Source organism: Moschus berezovskii, chromosome 17, assembly GCF_049115385.1.
Source record: "Moschus berezovskii isolate FMDL1 chromosome 17, NW_MosBer_1.0, whole genome shotgun sequence".
Lineage (NCBI taxonomy): Eukaryota > Metazoa > Chordata > Mammalia > Artiodactyla > Moschidae > Moschus > Moschus berezovskii.
In genome coordinates this window covers 63,942,641-63,970,418 of record NC_142476.1, presented here as the reverse complement: position 1 = coordinate 63,970,418, position 27,778 = coordinate 63,942,641, and the positions used below count along the sequence as shown (strand labels likewise).

The 27,778-nt window shown below is 41.5% G+C and overlaps 1 protein-coding gene across 1 annotated transcript; it reads right to left on the bottom strand.

Moving 5' to 3' along the window:
- Positions 1 to 25: 25 nt before the first annotated feature.
- Positions 26 to 27,778, bottom strand: LBR (lamin B receptor). The gene is made up of 14 exons (XM_055419806.2): positions 27,641 to 27,778; positions 22,192 to 22,370; positions 19,840 to 20,055; positions 17,369 to 17,452; positions 16,502 to 16,694; positions 14,457 to 14,653; positions 12,559 to 12,613; positions 8,861 to 9,052; positions 8,150 to 8,253; positions 7,152 to 7,277; positions 5,301 to 5,469; positions 3,017 to 3,097; positions 2,792 to 2,914; positions 26 to 2,057 (listed from the first exon to the last, which is right to left on the bottom strand). The coding sequence occupies exons 2-14, from the start codon at positions 22,354 to 22,356 to the stop codon at positions 1,897 to 1,899; spliced, it is 1,866 nt and encodes a 621-aa protein (XP_055275781.2). The 5' UTR covers positions 22,357 to 22,370; positions 27,641 to 27,778; the 3' UTR covers positions 26 to 1,896.

The following is a 27,778-nucleotide window of genomic DNA, read 5'->3' as shown; positions in this document are numbered from 1 at the left end:
AAAAAAAAGAGAGATTCCAAAGTGGTCAAAGCAACATCTTTATTTTCAACTTAAAACTTCTTTATAAAACTTGTCCAAAAAAAAAAATGTCAAAAACAAATTGTAGCACTGTGTTGGTAACAGCCCTTTTTTCATTACCAAGGAAAGAATAAATGGTCCTTCTTCCTCCCCTAATGCTTCATTGGTGAATCTAGTATAGAACAAGCTGGGACAACATTTTCTGATGCCAGAAGAAAAGCATAAAAAAAACTGCTTGCATACATCAGTACTAATAAACACTGACAATTTCACCAAAACCACATTTAAAGATTACAGGATGTGGAACACTTGAGCAAACCAACTTCATGATCACATCAACACAAGCACAGTTATATACACTTCAAACTGCAGCACAGAATAAACACTGCATATCTAAATGGCTCATATATAAAATGTATAATTGAAAATCCCAACATACAGACTATATTTATTAGGTTTGCCTATGTTTAAGATACTGAGAACAATTTAACTCAATATTAAAGCTTAGTGAATTTGCTACTGTTCCATTATAGGACAATTAACAATGAGACTATATCAACTTAAGTAGAATTCAATGGCTAAAGCTACCTTATGCATATCTATTAAACTAAAAGAAATGATTTTAAACTATTCCCTTAAATTGCTTTTAGATAAATAGATTACGAAAGATGAACACAACACACCTTAACAGAGAGTAGAGTTTTGTAAATTATAAAGGATATGCAAAATACAGTATACACTGTATGAACTAACAGTAGCAAAAACACAGTTTAATTAAAAAAGTCAAAAACATACAAAAATATTAGCCTTTCTGGAAATGGCAAATTTTTAAACACCAATCTGTGTAAAAAGGTTTAAATAGTGATGTTACTCCAAAAATATATATTTATTCTATTTTTCTATTTGCAACAGTTTATAAAGGCAAACAAACACCTGCAATTGAGGTAGCAAAGCCAAATTCACAAACTTTGGATTAGGAAAAAAATATCCTTCCTATGTTTTAATAGCATATTTCATACAATATTAAATGAATTCTCCTTGTTTCAAATGTTTAATTCACATGTATTACTTTACAAAACTTAATTAAAATACTGCAAATGTTTGTTTAAAAGATATTGTGTTGGATAAAAAATTCGTTCAGGTTTTTTATGGAAAAACCCAAATGAATATTCTGGCCAACACAATACTCAGTTCTGAAAATTATTTCACATTCAAAATACTATACAGAAAAACCTGAAGTCACCATATATTACATAAAAGCTATGTATTTACAGTTTCAAATGCAGTTTTAGAAGCTGAGGTTAAGCAAACCACTACTAATGGTCTTCATTAAACAGTGTCCACTATCAGTTATTCCCCTTCCCGTACAGCATTGAACAGACAATCGGTTTTTACTTTTAAATCACATAACTAGAAAATGATTTAATTTAAAGGGAAACAAATGAAAATTCTATCCCCTTTATGCAAGAAAACATAAATGAACTTTAAAATATAACAGTGTTTTTTATTTAAGACAAAAACCAAACCAACTGGACAAAAGAATCAAAATTTGAAAGGTAATCAAAAATCCTGAACATCAATAGTATTCAGTGCATTTCTAAGACTGTTTTTTGTTCTCAGATTTTTAAAGATTAAAAATTTCCTAAGTGCAAATTCTATTTATATTTTCCTTATGTTAATTGTTATGACTTAACAAACACGGCTACTGGAAAAGACTTACTACTTGGCTTTATCTATAGTCCTGCCTGAAAAAGAAATATACAGATTCTGTCAGTGCAATGAAAGAAGGTTCATTTTGGACTTTTTTTTTTTCTTTTTTTTTTTTTTGCAAACGGAAGATAGAACTGCAGGAGCATTTAGAGGGCGCCCAGAGCAGAATCAGTAGATGTAGGGGAATATGCGGTAGGGGACTCGCTGGCAGTACTTCTCCCACGCCAGGCCATACTTCTTCCTACAGTGGTGCTCGTCACGGGCTTCCCGGTGCACCAGCAAGATGGTGAAATAAATCACATAGAAATAAGGCAGAATGTGATTGAAACCTGGGGATAACAAAAGTAAACAGTTCCTAGTATTTTTATTTTTCACTACACAACTACACGACATTGTTTCCTGTGCTTCCCCAAATAGCCTAAAATCGGGGCGTCCCGTTACTCCATTTTCTCCAATAATGGGGGAAACAACTAAACCAGTTCATAAAATCCCACTGCTGTGTGGCAGAAGGTAGTATTTGAATTAAAAGCTATTCAGAGAAGAGTGATTAGTCCATCCTAATAATCCTTCGTAATCAGAACATCTGTCCTTCCAATTAAGGCAAATCTCTCCCTTTCCTCCCCTCTGGTGCTCAGGGTAGAGAACTGCTGGCCATTTCTGCGGGCCAGGCAGGGCAGGGCAGACAGCACTGCACGGTGTGGGCTGACCCTGACACTTACAAAGCTACATGTGCCTTAAGAACCGAACTTTTTCAGAATCCATGTACAGCAAGTCATGAATAAAAAGTTAATTCCTACACAGTCTGCTTAGGAAAAAAGCTACCAGACACAGTTGAAAACAAAGTTTTGCTTGCAGGATTTTAGAGTAAAACTTCATGCTCTGTGAATTCCTAATTCCCCTCAGACACAGGATGAATGAGGTGCTGGAAATGGAAGAACACAGAACTCAGTCGGGGAACGAGAAACCCCAACCTCTAACAGAGACAACACCCAGACCCACAGAGGACAGACATGTGTGGGCGGCCTGGGAAAGAGTCCCCTCGGCTCTCTTCCTGAATGCTTACCACACGGGAGGGACCACGCCAGGGCCATGATGAGATCACCCAAGTAATTGGGGTGGCGAACAAAACCCCACCATCCAGAAACAAGAAGATTTTTTCCTGTTGAAGTGTGAATGGTTTTTAAATCTATACAGAAAGAAAAAATACACGTTTAATGATCTATAGACAAGCAGAGACATAAAATCTTTACGTAATGCAAAAATACAATAAATATAAACCAATACTTACGTGCAAGACTTGGATCAGTGGGATTTTTCCGGAATGCATTTTTCTGAGAATTTGCACATCGGAAGATTACAAATCCGCACACTGTAATTTTTTAAAATTTTCATTTGTTAACAATTTACCTATAATCTTTATTTTAAAGCATCTGTAATTTCATTTAGAAATGATTCCTGTGTTCCAAGGAAATGTCCAAAGTACAGAACAGTCTGATTTCTTAAGAACAATTCAAACCCTCTCAATCTCAGGATGACAAAACAAGATTCAACCCTGATATCTCACTAACTTACAGATTTCCTCATCTACCTGGGGACACCTTGAAGGCAAAACTAACAAATATGCATTATTATTCAGGGTGCATCCATGAATAAAATCTACTGCAGCCCACATTACAATAAAATCAATACTGGAGTTCATCTGTTAGTTATGGTATCTACTGACCGTAACATGAATGCTTCATTAATAAAACTATAGCTCAGAATCTGCACCAGAAAAACATGCACATAAATATTAAAATATGCTGAATCCCACTGCAAGCGTCTTAAGCTGGTAGCTTTATTTCAAATTTCAAAATGTTAAAACTAAGAAGCCCTGACATATGACTATGTATCATCAGTCCTCAATAAAGTAGTAAAAAATTAACTCTACTCCCTATTTTTAGCTTAACTGTAAAATAGACCTAGCCTGTTCTGAATAACACACAGGGATGCGTTAACCAAACCAATAGTAAAACTAAATCTTAATTTCAACCAAAGACTTGAATTTTTCTTCTACCATAGATATTAGTGTAGTGAAACTAGCAACATTTGAAGTTCAGTGCTCATTTGCCCTGCCCTCCCTCTGGTGGATGTGTTTAATGAACAGTGTAACAAAAGAAAAAACCCATCCTGAATCTAACCTGCTACCATCAGCCAAGCTGTACTCCTCTCTCTTCCCCACCATCCTGGTCTAGCTGTTCCCTCGGTCCGATGTATCTATCTCCCCATGCCACTTTCACCCACCCAACAGATCAAACACCACATTCTCCAATAAGTTTACAGTGATATTCCCCAGAGAGACGTGCTCTCTACCTTAAACTCCCATCATATTTGCTCTATTAGTCCCTCCTCGAGACTCTTCCTGCGCCTCAATCCAGTGTCTGAGTGTCTTAATTCTTCTGTAAGAGCATAAGCTCTAGGAAGCCAAGCCATCTTCCTATTTTTCAAGGTACTACCAGAAAAAGCGGGTTCTCAACAGAAAAAAATGAATCATTACTAAAACAATAAAATTTTATTGTTTTTAACAATAATTGTATTATTTTTAAATAAAGAGCCTCTTGATGAAAGTGAAAGAGGAGAGTGAAAAAGTTGGCTTAAAGCTCAATATTCAGAAAACTAAGATCATGGCATCTGGTCCCATCACTTCATGGCAAATAGATGGGCAAGCAGTGGAAACAGTAGCTGACTTTATTTTTCTGGGCTCCAAAATCACTGCAGATGGTGACTGCAGCCATGAAATTAAAAGATGCTTACTCCTTGGAAGAAAAGTTATGACCAACCTAGACAGCATATTAAAAAGCAGAGATGTTACTTTGCCAACAAAGGTCCGTCTAGTCAAGGCTATGGCTTTTCCAGTAGTCATGTATGGATGTAAGAGTTGGACTATAAAGAAAGCTGAGCGCCGAAGAATTGATGCTTTTGAACTGTGGTGTTGGAGAAGATTCTTGAGAGTCCCTTGGACTGCAAGGAGATCCAACCAGTCCTTCCTAAAGGAGATCAGTCCTGGGTGATCACTGGAAGGACTGATGTTAAAGCTGAAACTCCAATACTTTGGCCACCCGATGCAAAGAGCTGACTCATCTGAAAAGACCCTGATGCTGGGAAAGAATGAGGGCAGGAGGAGAAGGGGATGACAGAGGGTGAGATGTTGGATGGCATCACCGACTCAATGGACATGAGTTTGAGTAAACTCCGGGAGTTGGTGATGGACAGGGAGGCCTGGCGTGCTGCAGTCCATGGAGTCGCAAAGAGTCAGACATGACTAAGCGACTGAGCTGAACTGAATAAATTTTTAAAACAGGTGTTTTGTTCAAAATGACGTTTAAATAACTACTGAAGAACCCAAGGAAGAAGCATCCACTCTCTTTGGAAGATGCAAGAATCTTTTATGACTCAACTCATCCATCACAGATTATTTCATACTTGAGCTAATCATGGCCATTTAAAAGGGCACACTGTAAATATGTAGATACCACAGCACAACAGACTCAGTACACAATATTTAATACACAGAGACTGAAATTAATACTCACATTTCAGAGCAATGATTAGAGAAGCCATTGGCCAAGACAGTTCATTTGGATGACTGACTAAATAAAAGGCCTGGAAGCTGTAGATAAATGGAACCCACACCAAATCTCCAAAAGCCAGCATGAATCCAAATCCATCACGGATAATGTCCATGGTTGTCAATAATGCTTCCTGAATGGGTACAGAGAAGGGAAAATAATGTTTTAAAGTTTGGAGAGAAAAGTATGTTTAATGTATTCAAATAAAGTACTAATTTACAGTCAAATTTATAAAAGGCTAAACTATGGTGGTTGTTGTTCAGTCACCCAGTCATGTCCGACTCTTTGTGACCCCATGGACTGCAGCACAACAGGCCTCCCAGTCCCTCACCATCTCCTGGAGTTTGCCCAAGTTCATATTCATTGCATGTGATGCCGTCCAGCCATCTCATCCTCTAAGATGAGGCGGTACAGCAACCTAAAATGTTTAAAGGCGGGAGTGGGGATCTGTCTCCCTTGGCACAGGTATCACACTGAGTCATTCTGCTTCATCCCCTGTCACTCCAGCCACTCCCTCCACGATCCTGAACCACAGGGCTCCCAATGCCTCTTCTGCCTCCCCGCCTCTGCCGGGAACACCCTCCCCCAACTTCAGCTGAAGCCTGGCCTGTACTGCCTTCCTCAACCCACCACTCGCTGAAGCCAACTGACTGTCCCGTAACTCAGCAGCTCTCTCTACTAGACTGGAAGATGCAGGGAGCATGGGTTTCCACCTGCCACCCCAGCACCCAGTACAGGTGCACCGACCTAGCTAATGTTGTTCAGTCACTAAGTTGTGTCCGACTCTTTGTGACCCCACAGACTGCAGCACGCCAGGCTTCCGAACCTAACTTCTGATCATAATCTAGCTTTTCAGGTAGCCTGTCCACACTACCCAGCATCATGGGAAACTGCCTGCTTCACTGCTCAGGGTAAACTAGGACCTGAATGCACTCTTTTGTGGATCTGGATGGCACGAGCCAGAAACCCGCAGGACCTCAGCTCTGGAAGTGGAGACGGCCCTGTCACAGGGCATCCCTAACCTGCCTCAGACTCCAGTACTCCGCACTGACCAGAAAAATTAGCAAGTATAATCCCTATTAATGAGCGCCGAAGAATTGATGCTTTTGAATTGTGGTGTTGGAGAAAACTCTTGAGTCTCTTGGACTGCAAGGAGATCCAACCAGTCCATCCTAAAGGAGACCAGTCCTGGGTGTTCATTGGAAGGACTGATGCTGAAGCTGAAACTCGAATATTTTGGCCACCTCACGTGAAGAACTGACTCATTGGAAAAGACCCTGATGCTGGGAGGGATCAGGGGCAGGAGGAGAAGGGGACGACAGAGAGTGAGATGGCTGGATGGCATCACTGACTCGATGCACATGAGTTTGGATAGACTCCAGGAGTTGGTCATGGACAGGGAGGCCTGGTGTGCTGCGATTCACGGGGTCACAAAGAGTTGGGCACGACTGAGTGACTGAACTGAACTGAATTCAATGATAGTATTTGATCCATCCATTTTCATCCATTAGAATCACTAAGAAACAAAGTTTTATTTATATGAATTGGTCACACCCACTAATTCAAGATCCATAGATCTTAAATATCTAGCAGCTGACAGAGCAGCTGATACACACGGACATCTACCATCTATTAGAGTTCACTGTGTGTCAGCTCACTGCATCACATGGACTCACATTTCATTTAATCTTCATAAGCCATGGAGGCAGGTTATGTTCTCCTCACCTTGTGTGTAAGAATATGAGGCTTGGAAGAGTCAAGTCACTCACCAACACCCAATGCCATCTGATTCCAAGGCTCTTAAAAATTACTTACCTCATTCCAGAGAGCATCTACTACATACAGGAGCTGGAAACTGTTGACCAAAATCATTGCTAATGATGGAACAGTGCGATTCTGTTCCTTCATCTCAGCCAAAAGCATCACCAGGTTAATGACCACCTAAAACAAAAGGGGCAAGTACAGTTTCCAGAGAGAAAGGTGGTAATTTCCTAGCTGAGAAAGCTGCAGACACACCTCACTGAGAAGCCACCATCAGTGATAAGACACATCAACAACAGGAATCCCTTGATAAGATGTACTGAGACGGACACTTATTCTGTGGTAGACTTGGAAAGACACACAGCCTACTCCGATCTAGGGGCCCTCTTACAAAACAATTGAGTATTCTTCAGAAGTGTCGAAGTCATGAGAGACAAGGAACGACTAAGCAACTGCTACAGACTAGAAGACGCTGAGACCAAATAACAAACAAATGCACTGTCAGACCCTGAAGAGAATCCTGGGACAGGAAAAGGCCAAGAGTGGAAAAACTGGTGAAACTTGAATAAGGTTTATGGACTTAATTAAAACTACTGTAAAAGGTGAATTTGTCATTCTTTTTTAACTGCTATTCTTGATAACTATTATGGCTCTGTCAGACATCAACACTGGGGAAAGTGGTGTGAAGGAACTCTTATTTTTGCAACTTTCATACAAATCTAAAATAAGGTAAAAGTACATTTTTTAAAAAAGGAAGAAAATACATTTTTTCTTCATAAATTCATCTACACTATTATTTTCTTACATCAACACAAACTGATGTAGTCAAAATAATACAAACTTTTAACATTTAATAACCTATAACAGGACATCTTAACCCTTTGGACTATATTTAAAGTAAGAAAATATTTGAAGTAGACAAATTTATGGAAAGTTATAATTATTCCTAAAAACATACCAGCTATATGCTCACTTCAAAATTTTCTATATTTCTTTCTAAATGCAAGACTAATTTGTACTACTGAATTGAAATAAAAAAAAAAAAGACATACCCATCCAATCAATCCGGGACGCAATTCACAAAAATACTTGAGATCAAAAGTACCAATCCGAGGGTTTAACTCCCGGCCAATGAAGAAATCATAGATGGCATTTCCTAAGAAGGGAAAAGTTTTTATCCAAACGGTATTCCAAACCCAACTACGAGACTTTAAAGCTGCACTGCTGCCTACTACCCAGGGTCATGATTCAGTCATCTCCAAGAGCCTAGCAAACAGTCAGGGAGGACCGGCAGGGATGCCAGTCCCACCTGGAAATATCCATGGTGCTATAGGCGTGGGACCTATGGGGCCTAGATTCCTGGATTTTGAGGGAACTGGAGGGTTTTTTTAAATGTAGACTCACAATTTTTAAAGTAAATCACTTAATCTTTTTTAATGTTTTTAAATACTTTAGGTTAGAATTGACCAATTTATAATCTCTATTATTTGATTTTTTAAAAAAGGAGATGTACTGTTTCAAACAAAATATAACATAAGCCATAAATTGTTATAATACTAATGTTACTGAAAGGCTGTAACTTATTAAAATGTCTTACTGTCATCAAGTGACTATACAAGAAAGAGGAAACAAATAGGAAAACATGAGGGGAGAATCAAATTTTCTTCCTTTTATTTTTCTTAAAATTATTTTTCATCTTTAGGGGTGGGAGGGCACGTTCATGGGAGGCATTCGTGGGACCCACACAGTCTAACGCTGCTCACCAGAGCTGGCTGGCGACAGTTCATCCCGGGGCGCTTTCAAAGCCCTGGCGTAGAGGTAAACACTCAAGCCCACGGCAAAAACAATGGCTGCAAGCACAAGCTGAAGGAAATGACGGTACACATAATAAAGCTCTACATTCCAGAAGAAACACGCTCCAATGAGTGCAGATGTCAGGATAAAAGCATAGAATCCTTTAAAAAAAGTGGGGGGGGAGGTCAAAAAATTAATGTTAATCCAGAGTTCACAAGAGATTTATACCATTATAAAATAACGCAACATTATTTTTTAAAGTCTTAGTTTCATTATCCAGGCTAAATACACACAAGTGCATGAACAAGCAGTGCCCCTGAGGTAAGCAGTCTTCAATATAGATGTTACATCTCCCAAACATATTTAATCAATAATAGTATGTTAATAACATGTAATAATAACATACTTAATTTTTGTTGTGAACAGTCATCTGCTTTTAATTAAGAGAGAGCTGAAAAGAGGTGCACCAAAATTTACCATAAAAGAACCTCAAAATTCACATGGTCCAAACGCTCAGGCCCAAAGTCAAATGGCTAATTACTGACAGAGCTGGGCCAAACACACATTTTAAAGTGAGTGAGTGAAGTCACTCAGTCAAGTCCAACTCTTTGCAACCCCATGGACTGTAGCCTACCACGCTCCTCTGTCCATGGGATTTTCCAGGCAAGAGTACTGGAGTGGGTTGCCTTTGTCTTCTCCAGAGGATCTTCCCAACCCAGGGATTGAACCTGGGTCTCCTGCATTGTAGGTAGATGCTTTACCATCCGAGCCACCAGGGAAGTCCTGGTGGACACATTTTAAAGCCCTAGGGTGATCTTGGTTATAAATTATTAATATTTTTACCTGAAATAACTTATCAATAATGGCCTTAAAGGACCCTGAATCGTATTCTATCCCCCAAACACAGACTTCAAGACCCTGCCCTCAGAGAAGAGACCCCAACACGAATGTCCCCTCCAGGGCCGGGCTGGAGACACCAGGAAGGGAGTGCTGGGGCCCAGAGACGATGTCCATTCCAAAGTAAAAGAACCCACAAGGCCCCACAAGAGGAACCCCTGTTCCGAGCTAGCCCTGGTACAGCTCAACAGACAGAGGCTGAGTGTCGGCTTTTTCTTCTGACCCAAGGAATAGTTTTCCCTTCAGGAGTCGAGTGTCCGCAAAAACTGTCCTCTAAGTCATCAAATCACATTTGGATAAAAACAGTCTAACACAAAAAAGAGGTAGATGTTATAAGAATTCTGAAAGGGGGGTGGGAGAAGAGTTTAGGAGGAAGGGGACACATGGATGCCTATGGTCAATTCATGCTGATGTATGGCAAAAACCATCACGATACTGTAAAGCAACTATCCTCCAATTAAAACAAATTTTTTTAAAAATTAAAAAAAAATTCTAAAACCAAAGTTTTTGTAAAGTAAAACCATCATCTCTAATTAATTATTTAGATCCACATTTTCCACATATCATGTTTATTCTAAAGAGTAACTCTGTAAACATTCATTTAACGATCATAAAATTTATGAATATTAAAGAAAAAGAATGGTAGATGAAGCAGTTTCTTGCTCTTGCTCTCTCGCCTATGTGGACTAAATTATTCAAAACATCTTAGGACTCTCCTTAGTTTATAATGGTAAAATCTTATAATACTAGAGTGAGAGTAATCAGATGAGGAAATTTTAAAATGAAGGATCAAGCAACTGGTCCAGCCACTGCCTGCATGCTCTGCCAGCTCCAAGCCTAGGACTAACTACTGTGCTCAGCCTGGGAGGAGCCATGCCTTCCAGGGGAAGCAAAAACAGAAAAGAAGGGCACTCAGAGGTAAATGGGTACCTAGAGAGAACCCACAAAACACACACAGTGACAGACCTGATGGCAAGAAGTGAACACCACCCCATCCCTCCCCAGATTCAGCCTCACTGGGGAAACAAGGCATAGGACAGAAGGTGCGTCGGAGATTCTAAACCTAGTTCCAGAAGCAAGGAATCTGGTAAAAGTAAACAAAATATCTGACAGTAGCAGCAAAAAAAGTGTTAAGCAACCACCATGGGTCAGGTGCTGAGCTAGGCTCGATTCTTTACACACTTGGCACAAGAGGCACCTAGAGTATCTCTGGCTTCCCATCTGAAGCCCAGCAGAGGGGTTTCAGGTACAGTGGATGCTAGGTGAGCCACTGAAAAAAGCATCCACAGTCAGACAGGTGAGAAGTGACGGGATTAAAACAGTCCAAAAATTAAAAATTATAATCATAATTCCCAAGGAAAGGAAAACAGTCTACTCAGTCTAGTTAAAATGGAAAATCATTTAAGGATAACTACACTATATACCCCTGGAGGAGGGCACGGCAACCCACTCCAGTATTCTTGCCTGGAGAATCCCCATGGACAGAGGAGCCTGGGGCGCGACAGTCCATCGGATCACAGAGTCAAACACGACTGAGTGACTAAGCACAGTGCGGCACACTCTGTATACATTCATTTCTTAAGTTAATGAAACTTCATCAGTCTTTACATGGCAAAGGTGGGCGGACCCTCTTCCTCAGCACACACTCCTACCACAGGAGGGGCTAGGTCAAGAGGGCAAGGCCCTCTTGTTGAGATGTTCAGTGAGACTTCCACTCCATCCACTCAGAGCTCCCACTAATGAGCGCCTCCTACGGGCCAGTCACTCTCCTGACACCGAGGGTACCACAAAGACACAGCCAAGTCCCGGCCCGCAAGCCACCTTCTCGTGGGGAGACCCCCGTGAACAGACAAGCACACTGATGTCTGGAAGGCCTATCACAGAGGAAGATAAGGCAGGGTAAAGGAAAGAACGGGACCTGAGGGCTTCTCTGAGCAGAGAGACATCAGAGATGAGGCAGCTGACACTGCGGGAAAGTTTTCCAGGCAAAAGCACTGAGAGTAGAGCCTAGAGATGGTCCACAGGCCAGTGACTGGAGCAAATGAGCAAGAACTCTCAAGCGCAGGAGTGGCCAGGAAGCCCACATCAGTGTAGGACTTCACTACATGGAGATGACTCAGGATGATAAAATGTTTATACAAAACTGCTTCAGTGAATGATAAATGCTATTAAGAAAATAAAACTGGGGCTTCCCTGGTGATCCAGGGGTTAAGGATCCAACCTGTAATGCAAGGGACACCACCAGTTTGATTCCTGGTCCAGGAAGATCCCACATGCCGCAGAACAACTAAGCCCATACAGCACGACTACTTAGCCTGCATGCCTACAGCCTGGGATCTACAACTACTGAGTTCACTCATTACCACACTACTGAAGTCCACACACCTAGAGCCTGTGCTCCAAACAAGAGAACCACTGCAGTGAGAAGCCTGTGCACCGCAAACAGAGTAGCCCCTGCTCACTGCAACTGGAGAAAGCCTGCGGGCAGTAACAAAGACCCACCATAGCCAAAAATAAATAAATAAGTAAATAAAAAGAGAATAAAACTGGAGAGAGGAGAAGAGTGACTGAGGGGCTTGCTACTCTACACAGCATAATTTTGACATACTGGCTGCAGGTACGAGCAATTTATTTGCATGCCCTTTAGACTACTAAGAAATAATTTACTTTTTACTGCTCTGGTGCAATCAGCTTTGATAGTTTGAAAGAGTACAGCACCCAAAAGTCTGTGCTATCAAGTCATCAATTTGAATCTTAAAAAAAAAATTACCATTTAATCTGTACTTGAGTCTTCTTCCATCAGTAAGAGGTGTTCCTTCTACAACCTTAAAAGAAAAGTTTTGTTTTTTAATTAAAAATTTTAAAAAGCACATCGCTTTACCGTGTGTGTGTGTGTGTGTGTGTGTGTGTGTGTGTGTGTGTACGTCTTGTAAAATCACCTAAATTTCAATATGCCCAACAAAGAGGATCGTCTTTTGGTAGGAAAGTTTAGTAACAAATTTCAAAAAGCTTTGCAGCACGCCCTTTGGTGAAGTAATTCCACCTTCAGGAGTTTATCTCAAATACAAATCTAGTGGTGACTTCTCTGTGTACTCAGACTACTGCAATAACTACCCTCCCCCAACCATCCCATGTCCCACCACAAGACTAGATGTGTTTTCAAAAACCAGTACATCTAGTTGATCTCTAGCTCAAAATTCTCAATGACTCCCCACTGCTTACAAAGTGGAGTACAACTCCAGCAACTCACATTTGTGCAGTCCTTTCAATCAGGTTCAACCCCACTCACCCAGTTCACTATGGCCCATGTCTTTGATAGCAGGAACTCACGTACTTACTTGCTCTGCTATTTATAAATATATGCTCACCCAGTTATTCAATCATTTCGTGTGTTTCTTTTATCTCCAATAAGAGACAGTGAGCATGTTCACTGGACCATTTCATCTCTTCATTTGGATCACCCACAGCATCCCCATATAAAAGGTACTCAAGAAACACATTTGAATGGGATGAGTTGAAAAGTTCACTTGCCCAATGGCAACTAAATTTTACTCCCCAATATTCAGAAACGGTGCAATTCATTATAAATTATAAAATACTAACATGATATCATCTGTCTTCGGCCAAACTACTATACTCTTTCATTAGCTATGAAAGGGAACCCAGTAGAAATGTAATATCTGTTTGAGATCACAGGATTAGCAAAACAACATGCTAATTTCAAATGATTCTTATCTATTAAAGGTATCTAACAAGTCCTGTGTTTGGTTTTAGTCTGTGAAATATATATATATATTTATAAATAAATATATATAAACCCCACCAAAACTGCTTTTCTCAATAAATATTATCTAGTTGACCTAATTTTACTTAAGTTTATCTGAACTTATGGTTTTTACTGTAGAGTCTTATTACAAAAATACCTGAAAATTCACATCACAAGAATCCTCTCTAAGGCCAATGTTATGGTGAGGTCCCAAAGTATTTAAAGTTTGCAGCTCTAGCTTCCTATCACTGGCATTCTCCATTCCCAATAAAACTGATCCTTTCATTTACAGACAGTTAGCAAACTTGCAAAGCCCTAAGAATAAGATCTTTAAATGAATTATTTATTCATTAAGGAATCTCATGTTCCTTTAAATATATCCCAGTAGAGAATTCTACTGAAAGAAGAATATACTCAAGTTTTAAAGACACTGCATGAGTTTGACGAGAACATTCAATGGTCCAGATAACAAATTTCTGAGATGAAAATTAGAAAACTCATCATATTTTAAAAAGTAAAAGAAGCGGACTAAAGTCCATTGAGCTCAGTAGCTTATCAACTGATAATTTAAAATTCTGCACCTGAAATGACATATAGTGAGAGGCAACTTTTTTCTTCCCCAGCAATCTCTGTTATTATTCAGGCTGTTTTGCAAAACAGCTTATTCTTTTCTATTTGGTTTGGAAAGTTACACAAGAACCTTAATCAGATTCTTAAAGTTCTGCCTGATAAGTATTACAGAACACAAAGAGTAAAGGTTTAAGAAACTAAAATTTCCAAGCTTGGGTGGTTGTGACCATGGACAGCTTTTAACCTTAAAACTACTATCAGTATCTTCACATAAACATGGGAGTGAAAGGAAGACCATCTCATTACACTATGCCCCACCAACACAACCTTACCTTTCCAATCGGCAGTAAGTGGAACAGAGCCTGAAGGAAAAACCAGAGGAGGTAGGCCCCAAAGACTCTCGTTTCCCATAAATCACCCAGCGCTGGCAGAGGAGGTGGGAAATTTAGAAGACTGGGCTCTTTCTGTTTACACATCAACAGCAACAGGAAGAGGAAGGCCGGCAGGCCAAGCATGATGAGAAAAACACCTGTAAGCAATCAGTGAACATTCAAGGCTCTTATTTCAATCCAGGCTAGTTTGTTTTATTTTTAAGATTCACTTGAGTCTCTAGTGAAGGTCAGAACTCGTCTGGCTACCTGTTTGAAACCAAAGTCTAATGCCTCGTGAGATGGTCCTCATGTCCACCTTTACATCTTCTGGGAAAGCAACCACAGGCATAAAAGTAGTAAAAAAAAAAAAAAAAACAGCACACACCCAGCAGTGAAAAGCTAGATTCCACCTTGGAAACCAAACTCTAAAACTCAAAATCCAACCACAATGGGAGTAAATATGTTGAGATTCCAGCAATTTAAAGACTGGAACATCTAAAAACTATCTATCGGTCTAATCTTTAAAAAACAAAAAACTTTATATCCCTAAGTTTCTAACAATTAAAACAGTGTCACATTCAGGGCTTCCCTCATGGCTCAGTGGCAAAGAATCCGCCTGTCAGTGCAGGGGACGTGGGTTCAATCCCTGATCTGGGAAGATCCCACATGCCACAGGACTACAGCCTGTGCCCTAAAGCCCTGGAGCTGCAACTACTGAATCCATATGCCACAACTACTGAAGTCCATGCCCCTCGAGCCCATGCTCCGCAGCAAGAGGAGCCACCGCAGTGAGAAACCCAAGCATGGCGACAAAGAGCTGCCCCTACCCACCACAACCAGAGAAAAGTCTGCGCAGTGATGAAGACCCAGCAGCGCCAAAAATTAATAAGCAAAATTATTTTTTTTAAAAACAAACAGTATCACACTTATGTAGCATGTGCGCAGACTGTTAAGCAATGTTGGACAACACCTAGAGTTCAGTTCAGTTCAGTTCAGTCGCTCAGTCATGTCCGACTCTTCGCAACCCCATGAATCACAGCACACCAGGGCTCCCTGTCCATCACCAACTCCCGGAGTTCACCCAAACTCATGTGCATCGAGTCGGTGATGCCATCCAGCCATCTCATTCTCTGTCGTCCCCTTCTCTTCCTGCCCCCAATCCCTCCCAGCATCAGGGTCTTTTCCAGTGAGTCAACTCTTCGCATGAGGTGGCCAAAGTACTGGAGATTCAGTTTCATCATCAGTCCTTCCAATGAACACCCAGGACTGATCTCCTTTAGGATGGACTGGTTGGATCTCCTTGCAGTACAAGGGACTCTCAAGAGTCTTCTCCAACACCACAGTTCAAAAGCATCAATTCTTCGGCGATCAGCTTTCTTCACAGTCCAACTCTCACATCCATACATGAGTTATAACTTATAAAATACAAAGGAGTTAAGCCATGCGGAATTTTGAACCACTTGACCATGAAGTCCTTTCTTGGTATAACCTCATAAAACCTCACCAACTCCACCCACTTAATAACTCCAAGCCTCTGAACACTTCAGATCTTTGACCCTCAAAAGCAACCCATCTAGCAGGTAACGTAGACACCATGACCCCACTGGAACCATGCAGCTTATTCCCAGTGTTACTGCTAAGGCAGGCCCTGGCACCACGGTCTGTTATTAGCAGATTTCCCAATCTGTCCTTCCTACATACAACTATCATACCAGCCTTCCCTTCGTCACTTTACACTTCTTTGCTCAAAACCTATTAAAAGATCGCTAAAAGTTTTACATGCAGCCTCAAGGGCACCCTTTCTCCTCTGATAACCCTCCAAAATGCTCCCACTCAGGCTTTTGCACTTGTTATTCCTTCCAACTGAAAATTCTTCCCAGGCTCCTACCAGACTCACTACCTGGCTGCCTGCGTATTTCTTCAGAGAAAGGCCTTTCCTGCTCACTTTATAGCAATGACCACTTGCCCTCCCTACCTGCCTTCCCCAGGCTGATTCTGATGCCTACCAGGTACGCCTCCGAACTCTAAGTCCTTCGACTGTGTGGCTGTCACTTCAGAGGTTCTCAACAGTGCAGGTCTTTTTGTGACAACTTTTTCTTCCTTCGAGTCTTCTTCTTTTAATTTGATCTCTTCTCTTCTTACACGAAGGCTATACTGTGTAGGTATATAACTACTCTCTTGTGACAAATGGAATTTTTCCTATTTAAAAAATAAAAAGTATTAAATATCTATAGTCAGTAAGTATCATGAATGCTACCACAATAACTAATTCAGTATCTTAATACTGCCATATAAACTAATAAATTTGTTAAATCACATTGTCTTTTTTTTAACTTTTTATTTTGTACTGGGGTATTAACAATTATCGGGATTAACAATGTTGTGATAGTTTCAGGCAAACAGTGAAGGCACTCAGCCATATGTCATACACACGTATCCATTCTCCCTCAAACTCCCCTCCCATCCAGGCTGCCACAGAACCCTGAGCAGAGTTCCATGTGCTTTATGGTAGGTCCTTGTTTGTTAACCATTTTAAATACAGGATGTACCTGACCATCCCAAACTTCATAACTATCCTGTCCCCCTGGCAACCACAAGTTCATTCTCTAAGTCTGTGAGTCCCTTTCTGGTTTGTAATTAAGTTCATTTGTATCATTCCTTTTTAGATTCCACATATAAGGGACGTCTTACGATATTTCTCCTTCTCTGACTGACTTCACTCAGTATGACAACCTCTATGTTCAGTCTTAATTTAAGGACAGAATTTTAGAAAAGATTCTAAGAAAAATGATGGTTTTCAATGTGCTTCTTTAGAGAAAGTCACTTTAACAAAGAAAAAGATTGCCCAAGAGGAGAAATGAACCATGTCATACCTGCGTGTTTTTGTGAGGTATGTCATTCCTCTCGATGTGCTCAGGCTCCCCATTATATCTGTTGATGCTATTTCCAAATGGCTTCTAAATTGAAGAATATAAAACATTTTAACCATAAGAATGGTAATTTAGTAAAAGGGAACATGATGGTAAAAATTCAGTATTGTGAAACCAAGCAATAAAACCAATCAAAGATTTTCACAGCCTGAACTCAAGAATTTCAGCCTATTTCTGCTAAAAATGAAATGGAATACAATTGACTAGAATTCCCAATCTTCAAAAGATTGGCTCTTAGACGTTTCTATTGCGTTGGCCAAAGAGTTCATTTGGATTTTTCTGTAATATAACATTTTTCATAAAATGTTTCATCTTTTAAACAAAATTAGACTAAATCTCATAATTTCACTATTCAATAACAGATGCTCTAAAAATAACAGGAAATGAAGAAATAGTGGTTACTTACAGAGTACTACTAGTAATCTGTGAACTGCTTATTTTCTCAATTTCATCTACCTCATTTTTATTTAACCTTACATTTTTTCTCCCTAATTCTCTTTTCTCAACTCAGTCTCTTTCCTTGAATGTCATTCTCTTTAAGCAGTGGAGGAAATTTCTTATTGATGGTACAAAGGAAGGACTTAAATTTACAGAACATTTTTCAGGCAATGTATGGCTGAAATCTGTAACTTTGCTCCTTTAAAGTCACAGACAGATTATACTGCTAATAAAGCAATAGGAGGAAAACAAATTAAAAAGATAAATATATCCTTTAAGGGGCTAGCTATCAGAAGACAACATCAATAGAGGACCAAGTTCTAGCTCAAATCAAGGTCTAACTGAGCAGAGACAGCATTCAACACATACTTAAGTTTATCAAAGTGCCAATGAGCCACTTGGCAGTGGTTTTGCAAATGTCCAATATGTGATCCACAGCAACCACAAGTGTACTCCTGTAACATAGCTAGTCAACCGACCCTAAATTCTAATGATGGCAAATTGACAGGGTAGCCACACTGAGGCAAAGTAATGCAAATACCACAACCAGGAGTCCAAAAGAACAAGGATGACATGATGTAAAAGCTACATGCAGTCTAAGTACGGTCTTTCATGCACATCACACCATCCTCAACTCAGCAATGAGTCCATGGTGAGCCCAGGGCTCAACTGGTGAGGAGCAAAGCTAGTCTGTAGCTCTTGGGTCACCAGGACTATAAGGAAATTACACTGTAAAAAATACAGTGGTCATTAAAAGCTAAAAATGACATGTGACAGAAAACATACAATATTTGTTCCTTACCCTGAGTCATCTGACTAGTAAAGAGAGCCACTAACAAGGTTCAAACTCACTAGTAATCATCAAAATACAATTTAAAAGAGTGAGTTGAAAATGTCTGATGACCATATTGGCAAAAAAAAAATAAACAAACTAATAACTATTATACTCAGAATGAGAAAATAGTCATTCACACCCTACTTGAACTGTTATAAACTTTCTTGAAACAATTTGCTAATATGCAGTAAAGGCCTCAAATCTACTCTATCCATCTGACAGAGCAATTCCACTTAAAAGATTTTATCCTAAGGATATATCAGACGTGTAAGAATATTGTTCATAGTAATGAAAATTTAGAAAGAAAAAAAGCTAAATGCCTATCAACAAGTGTGCTAACAATTACTTTACCTCCATACAATTTATAGTAAATCCAAACAATACTGTACAACAACAAAAGTAATGTAGGAAAATATAATAGATGGTTATTCCCAATATCTTAACATTTTTAAATCTGACTACAAAACACTATGTAATAATCCAGTTTTTTAAGGTTATTAAAAATTTGTGTGCATTTTATCCCAGAAAGAGATAACATTAAGTGAAGAGCGTAAACAATGACATTTATTCAATTGTTTATTTATAATTTTGATTTGGTCTATGATCCAAAATATTCATTGTGCAAGGTCCTACAGGGTCTGCATACCCTAATATTTCCAACCTTGAACTGTGAAAGTAATTATATTAAAAGTGTCATCTTTGAGTAGAGAAGGTAATTAAGTACAGTGATACTAAGCAAGAATGTTTTTATACCATATATTATATCTCATTTTTTTAATTTTTAAAATGTGTCTTATTATTTTCTGCCTGAACTTTTATTTACTATAAAAACTTAGTTCAATCTATAATTGGCATCTGTTTAAAATTTAAACACTGCTTTCTTTCTTTTAAAACCACAATATTAAGTAACACTCAAAACTTAAAAACGTTCTTTTTCATGGCACTTAAAAGCATTATACCTTCTATTCTTCCAAACATTCATTTTCTAATGTAACCTTTCCAAGTCATCACCTTAGATTTGATGTCTCCCTGACGTTTTAATATTATTAACTGCAGATCACATGCGGACACATAAAGTGGAAGACGTGATCTGGGCAGACTAAACGCTGTGTGAGGCTGGAGGGCTCCCAAACATACGCACCAGCACCAGTGGAGTCAGTTTAACTCCCAACATGTCCTTTCTGGCTTCCTTCCTTGCTTCCTTCAGGTCAGCCTGGTACGATGCTGAGGCGGATCGGCGGGAACCTTTTGGGGGCCGGCCAGGGGACCGGGAACGAGACCTCGAGCGGCTCCCCCGGCGTCTGGAGGGAGAACTAGAAGTTGAGCCACTCTTCCTTTGCCTGAAGGAGGTTAAAGGCTAGAGAAGGCGGAGAAAGCAGAGCTTCAGCATTTAAGTCATAACACATGCAGACACACACTGCAAGAAGGGAGCAATGGCGGTGATTGGCACCAGTGCTTCTAAAGTCACTTCAGGAGCTCATGGGAGCAGAGCATCCATCCAATGAGGCCAATGACAACTGCAGCAATGAGCCATCTCTCCTGAGACCAAGGCAGCCTTTCCACTCCTAACTCCTTTGACGGTACTGCCATGAAATGCATATTCTAAATCAAGGAGCTGTATATTGTCCCAGTAACATATACAAGAGATACAATAACACTGACTCAGACTGGGATGGGAACTTCCCTGCCGCTCCAGTGGTTCAGACCTCACCCCTCCTGATACAGTGAGTTTCGATCCCTGGTCAGGGAGTTAAGATCCCACATGCCTTGCGGCCAAAAAACTATAACATAAACAGAAGCAATATGGTAACAAATTCAAAAAAGACTCTTAAAAACGGTCCACATCAAAAAAAGAAAAGAAAATCTTTAAAGAAAAAAAGACTGAGATGATGGGACAAAAGAAGAGCCCACAAAAAATAACAAGAAAATCAGTCTCAGTCCCACCGTTTCGCTCCAAATAAAACACTGTCAGATTTTTGAAAAAAGTCCAAGACTGAGTTACTTAGTAATATTCTTACCCTGCCCTAACCTACTCCAAATGTTTCCAGGGATCTAGACCTCAAGGAGATCCAACAAGTCCATTCTAAAGGAGATCAGTCCTGGGTGTTCATTGGAAGGACTGATGCTAAAGCTGAAACTCCAATACTTTGGCCACCTCATGTGAAGAGTTGACTCACTGGAAAAGACTCTGATGCTGGGAGGGATTGGGGGCAGGAGGAGAAGGGGACGACAGAGAATGAGATGGCTGGATGGCATCACCGACTCTGTGGACATGAGTTTGAGTGAACTCCGGGAGTTGGTGATGGACAGGGAGGCCTGGCGTGCTGTGATTCATGAGGTCGCGGAGAGTCGGACACGACTGAGTGACTGAACTGAACTGAGACCTCAAGGAAGGCAAACTATCCCCCAGTCCAAATCCTTCCCACCCACTTTGTGTGGCCCAAGCTAAGAATGGCTTTACAGTTCTTAAATGACTACAAACAAACTCAAAAGAAGAATGAAACTTGGTGGCACATGAAGATTATCTGAAATTCAAAGTTCAGTGTCTGTGAATAAAATCTCACTGAGACACGGTCACGCCCAGACCTACTCTCACGCTGCATGAGCCATACATCCCACAGTGCCTCAGACATGTGCAGCCTGTCCTTTTACTCAAAACCGTCACAGACCCCTGGTCTACAGCACTCGAACTGTGGTCCATAGGCTGTGGGCTCGAGATGGGTTACTGATCTGAGACAGGAATGAATTTGAGAAGAAGTGGGTAGAAATTTTTATAGCATTTTGACCAAGTAATTTTATGTCTATTGAATCTGAGAATTAAAAGTCAGGGCTTTTATTTTATACTTTTTTTTTCCATTTGCCTAGCAATTATGATATATTAATAAGTACTTATATACCATGGATCAGATATTCTCAAGCTCCAGTCTTTAACAGATAAGCTGAGAGGCCCTGGGCTCCAATCTAATGAACGTCACTCTCCTGATTAAATCTCAGTGTCTAGAGTGAAGTCCAAAGCCCTCCAGTTCTGGTTCCTTCTTAACCCTCCTCAGGCTCTGTCACCACACCCTTTTAGCATTGGTTGTCTGTGTCCACCCCCACCCAAGCCTTTGGCACACTACCCACTGTGGAAGTCCCTGGCCCCATCACCTGAGTTTCTCTATCTGTCTTCAGCACTCAGCTCTGAAAGCCTGCCCCCAAACCCCATGCCCTTCCCTATTCTTGTTATGCTCCAGTACCACCCGTGACAACCTGTCACAGAATGGCAGAGTGCATTAAACCAGGGAGAGGGCGATCTAAGGGTCTGATTCAGCAGACTGGGAGCTTCTGAGGAACACGGCACTGGGCCTCATTCATACACTTCCAGTGCCAAAATCGGGATGTGACCCAAAGTAGAAGTGTGAGAGCCAGACCCGACTGCTCTAAGCTTAAAAACCACACCTACCGTGATTTCCCAATTATTATAAACATGGTCTATAAACCAAAGAGCGCTTACCTTGATATCACTCTCTTTCAATTCAAGTTCAGTTCCATCTTTGTATTTCACGTTGTAAAGCTGGGAGTTGCTGTCATGGCTCAGAATTTCTACTTCATAATAAAGCGAACTCCCAGGCCATCGACCTCTTACCACCTCACCATCAGCAAATTTCCTACTTGGCATTTTCAAAAATCTGTCTGAATAGTTAAAAAAAATAAATAAATAAGAGTCTGAGCATATATACACTTGTCTTTTTCTCATTAAACACTAAAATATAACTTTCCAAAATGTTTAACTGGTCAAGACTTTTGGGCTAGAGAAGCCTCTGTAGGAAAGAGTGTACAATTCCTGTTTTACAGTTGAAGCTTAAATATGTTAACTGTTTTGTCCAAGGCACAGAAAGAGACGACATGAAGTGGCAAAGTCAGGACACAGAGGTTGTTCTCTCTGCCACACCATATTTCACTGGAAATCACTCTAGACACAGCAGTGGCACTGAGGATTAAATATGACAAAACATAAAAGGTCAAATGATTTGCACCATGCAAAACACTACCCACCTACAGTGACCACACTTCTTTAATTAGCAAGGCACAAAGTACACATATTTTCTGATTTATAAATCTACCTAAACGGTAGTTCCCTTCTTATCCAAGAGGGATATATTCTAAGACCTCCAAGCATCCCCAGTGGATGCCTGAAACCAGAGACAGTACAGAGCCCCATATATACTATGGGGATATACACTATAGTCCCATAGATACTACACATACATACCTATGATAAAGTTTAATTTATAAACTAGGCACCACAAGAGGATAACAACAACCACCATCAATAGGACATATATAGAACAATTGATTCTTGAGAGTCCCTTGGACAGCAAGGAGATCCAACCAGTCAATCCCAAAGGAAATCAACCCTGAATATTCACTGGAAGGACTGATGCAGAAGCTGAAGTTCCAATACTTAGGCCACCTGATACGAAGAACTCACTCATTTGAAAAGACCCTGATCCTGGGAAAGACTGAAGGTGGGAGAAGAGGATGACAGAGGACGAGATGGTTGGATGGCATCACCGACTCAATGGATGTGAGTTTGAGCAAATTCCAGGAGATGGTGAAGGACTGGGATGTCTGGCATGCTGCAGTCCATGGGGTCGCAAAGAGTCGGACACAACTGAGCAACTGAACAGCAACAACTTTAATAAAAGTTATATGAATGTGGACGGTCTCTCAAAATATCTTATTGCACAAACTTAACGCCTTTTCCATCTTAACTAAGCACTTAATCGTCCACTATGGCTGATAGCTTTTGCAGTTTGAGGTACTAGAGCAAACTTAGGATGAATTTCTTTTTCCTTCTTCACAATTTCACAATAGAATATTTGTTCTTACGATAGGTCTTAGCAACCTCGGCATGATTCTTTTTCCTTTCCCTATTAAGCCAAGAATTTTCACCCTTTCACTTAAAAGAAGCACTGTATGGCTTCTCTTTCTCATAATCTGAATTGCCAGCATCACTACCCTTGTGCTTTGGGGCTATTATTAAGTAAAATTAGGGTCACTTGAATGCAAGCACTGTGATACCTCAACAGCTGACCTGGTAACTAAGATGGCTACTAAGTGACTAACAGGGTGGATGCGCTGGACAAAGGGACGATTGAAGGCTGGATGAAAAGGAACGGCAAGAGAGTTCATCACGCTCCTCAGAACAGCACATGACTTAAAAGTTATGAGCTATTTATTTCTGGAATTTTCCATTTAATATTGTTGAACCACAGGTGACCACGGGTAACTGAAACCTCAGAAAGTGAAACTATGGATAAAGGGGGACAACTGTAGTCTTACAAAGGCTTTACGGATGTATCATCTAATTTTAACAAATTACCTCTATTACAAACAGTAAACTATGAGACAGACTAGGAAAATCAAGGTTGTATAATTAACATTATATAACCTACCAAGAGCAAGAAAAATAACTTCAAATCGAAAATGAAGAGCAAATTTGGGGTTTTCACAAATCTTTCAAGTTTTACAGCTGAAGTCTCAGATGTATACCAAGTAATTCTGCCAACCACATAACTAGGCCAGTATCCTAGCCCTTTTTCAAATGCCTACAGCAAAAATCAACCTCCAGTTATAGCCTTCTTTTCCAGTGAACCAAAGCACAGCCCATGAAGCCTGGTATAAGAACAACACCCTAAGAAGCCACAAGCAATCTGCAGGAATTGCCACTTACATGAGACCTGTTTGCTACTTTTTTTCAAACATCGACTGATTGCTGGGTGCCTCTATCTTAGGTAGTAAGAGTTTCTCCCTCGATGGACCAGCAGATTCACATTTCCACAGGACAAAACCGGCTCCTCCTGACATCTCCAACATCAACTGAACAAGCTAGGCCCTCTGAAGAGGGCAGTACAACAGAAAAACCTCTCCTTGCATCACCTTCATCCCCGAAATATCCTCTGGGCATACAGATATACATTCCCCACTCGGCTCCTGTCAAGAGCTGATTACACAACAATACCAACATCTCAGAACTTGTGAAGACTCTCCAGAATTAAGAAAGGAGAAAGTCACATTATCACACCCCTCCTAAGAAAAAGTCTTTCCCAAGCATCACATTTTTTCCCTGTTAATCATCTGAGAGGCAAACTTCACAAGCTTCACTTGTTTAGATAGATAGGAGCTAGGTGGGTAGATGAAAGAAAACAGAAAGACTTAGGTGGTGATTAGAGGATGTCAGTCCACTTGCATGTTAGGTACAAGACACCTACCTGAGATAGCATTACTGGGGTAATGAAGGGGTTGGGGCTGGGGGCGGGGGTGGGGGGAGCAAGGACAAGGAGCCCAAATGCTCTGAGGATGAAGTCCCACCTGGCTGAGGAGTCCCGTGAGGGGAACTTGAAAAAAAGAAGGTGGTGGACACCTTGGGACCCGGAGGAGGGGCACAAAAAAGGAAGGTGACAATAGCAAGTTCTGCCTGTTTCAACATTTAGCTCCAAGCCTCCAAACACTGAAAAAGAGGAAGGAAATGTGCCCTCTCCTCTCTTCTCTTCTGCCCCTTCCTTCTTCTCAGACCCCTTAAAATCAAACCTGTTATCAGTACTTGTTCTCTGATGTAAATTGACCAGGGTTGGCAGAAGGCAATTACATCTTTCTACATGAAGATGTCATTCAAGTTTCAAATAACTCTTTATAAATTTCTGAAACAGTCCTTCAGGAATTAAGGGCTGCCTGTGTGTGTGCTAAGTCGCTGCAGTAATGTCCGACTCTGTGCGACCCATGGACTGTAGCCTGCCTCTATCCATGGGATTCTCCAAGCAAGAAGACTGGAGTGGGTTGCCATGCCCTTCTCCAGGGGATCTTCCCGACCTGGGTCTCAAACCCAAGTCTCTTATGTCTCCTGCATTGGCAGGCAGGTTCTTTACCACTAGTGAAAATCCCTTGAGCAGATTCTGTCCCTTTCGGAAATTTTATTGCACAGATACCACATACACAGTATCTATCCAATACTGATCATAGGTCAATGCCAAAGAGGTTTTTCTGTTATCAATCAAATATTTGGGGTTAAACAAATTAAGATATCTCGTGGTTATCTGTTAGGTCTCTAAACTTAACTTAAAAAAAAAGAATTAGGAACAGCAATCTTTCATATGGTGGTTGAAAAAGGAAAAGAAAAAAAGGGACAAACCAGCATTCTTCTCAGGAGACCGCTATCTCATACACATATCTCATGTTCCAAAAGATGAAACCACCACCATTTTGATGGCACACCTCCACTTTGCACGAGTATCGCACAGTGCATCACATCCTAACCCTGCAGTAGTAACTAGCAGATAGGACAGAAAAGCCCCAGGACATTCATGCAGTCACCATACCATCACCGAAGAAAGTCAAAAGATATGCCTCCCTCAAAAGGGAGGTTTTAGCCAAGTACGTCTGCAAAGATTCTGTTTACTGAAAACAATGACTTCATCCCCCCATTATCAGTGGAAACATGGGGACCCTCCAGCTTTTCTCTATTAAGCCACATGCTTGCTAACTTCAGTGTCAGTTGGCACTGGAATCCTTACACATTTCAGCTCCAATAAGTCACTGTTTATCAGCACAACAGAATGTGCTATTCCCTGCTGATCACATCTTCGGTCATCTTTCTTCACTTTCCCAAATCAGTCTAAACATGGCAAAGAAAGAGAAGCGCAAATGAAGTCTCACAGCTTCCTTCTTCAACACCTGCACCCAAGGCTGGCCTACCCGGCAAAACCCAAACAGGAGCCCCTGGCCTAGCTCCTGCCCCTGCTGCAGGATGCAGAAGAAACTGCCATCTTCCTGGCTGCACAGGCAGAATGGCCCCACTACCATCCTAAGCAAAATAAAGAACTGAAGGAGCAATAATTTCCCTCCTACTCACTCTTCCCCCTCCTCTCTAGACAGCTCTCAGAAACCAACCTTAAATTGGACTTGGTGCTCGATCTAAATTAGTGCACACACACCCATCCTTTCCTCCACGGCAGTTACTACGGTGTCTTTACAGATGTGCACGTGTTTATTTGCAAGATCCCTGAGGGCTGGGACCAGAAGCATGGGTCTAGCTGGGGTCCAGCCGGGTGCAGGTTCCTCCACACATCAGGTGAGCAAGTTCACTTGCTCCGGGTTGAACCCTTGAATCGTCCACGCGCTGTCCAATGTATCTACTGGGTCATTCTGGGTATCGACAACCTGATTCCCGATCAGACCGCGTAATCATTTTGGTGAACCGCCTGGAACCAGGCCGTTTGCAATCAGACGCTTATTTTTTTAAGCCTTAAAAAGATACATTAAAAAGAAGGGGGGGGGGGAAGGATCGAGCTTTAGCAGGAGCACGCAAACCTGCCTAACTACCCATTTTCTGAGTGCGCAGAAACACCGGGCGGGGGAATGCAATGCATGCAGCCAGACTTGGAAATCGCCAGAGAGGGCCACGACCCTCCAGGCCAGTGACAACCACTGACAATTAAAGACAACTTGGCAACCCCACTTCCCCGTTAGCCAGGCTGCCGCGCCTGTTCTGCTAACCCAAGAGCTGGGCCCGCCAAGTCACCCTGCTAATCTGTCAAAAAGGCGCTCGGAGCAGTCTTGGGAGGGCCGATGCTGCAGGGCGGGGACAAAGGCACCGGGGTGGATCACCCACCCACACATCCTCCCCAGCCAACATCATTTTACTCCGACGCTGCGCGTCCAAAATGGAGGGAAACGTCGGCAATTTAAAACCACAGCTTCATTTCCGCAGCTGGCCGGGCCGGGCGCACTTCAAGCCTCGCCAGCAGCCGCCCGGACCGACTCGGAGGAGGGGAGGGCGAAGCCGCCGCTCCACGCCAGGCGCCCCGGGACCCCTGCCCATCCGCTGCACCCTCCCCGCGGGCCTCCCCCAGATCCCTTGGAGACCGCGCTGCGGGGAGCGGGGCGGGGTTTCGGGAGCTCACCTGCTCGGTGATCCTGCGGGAACACGAACGGCTCCGGGAGAGTCGCGGAGCAGCAACCCGGCGGCGGTTCCGCGCGCGCGACACTGCCCGCTTTCGCGCTCTCGCGCTCCGCGGTCCCGCGGCCCGGGCGCGCGCCGC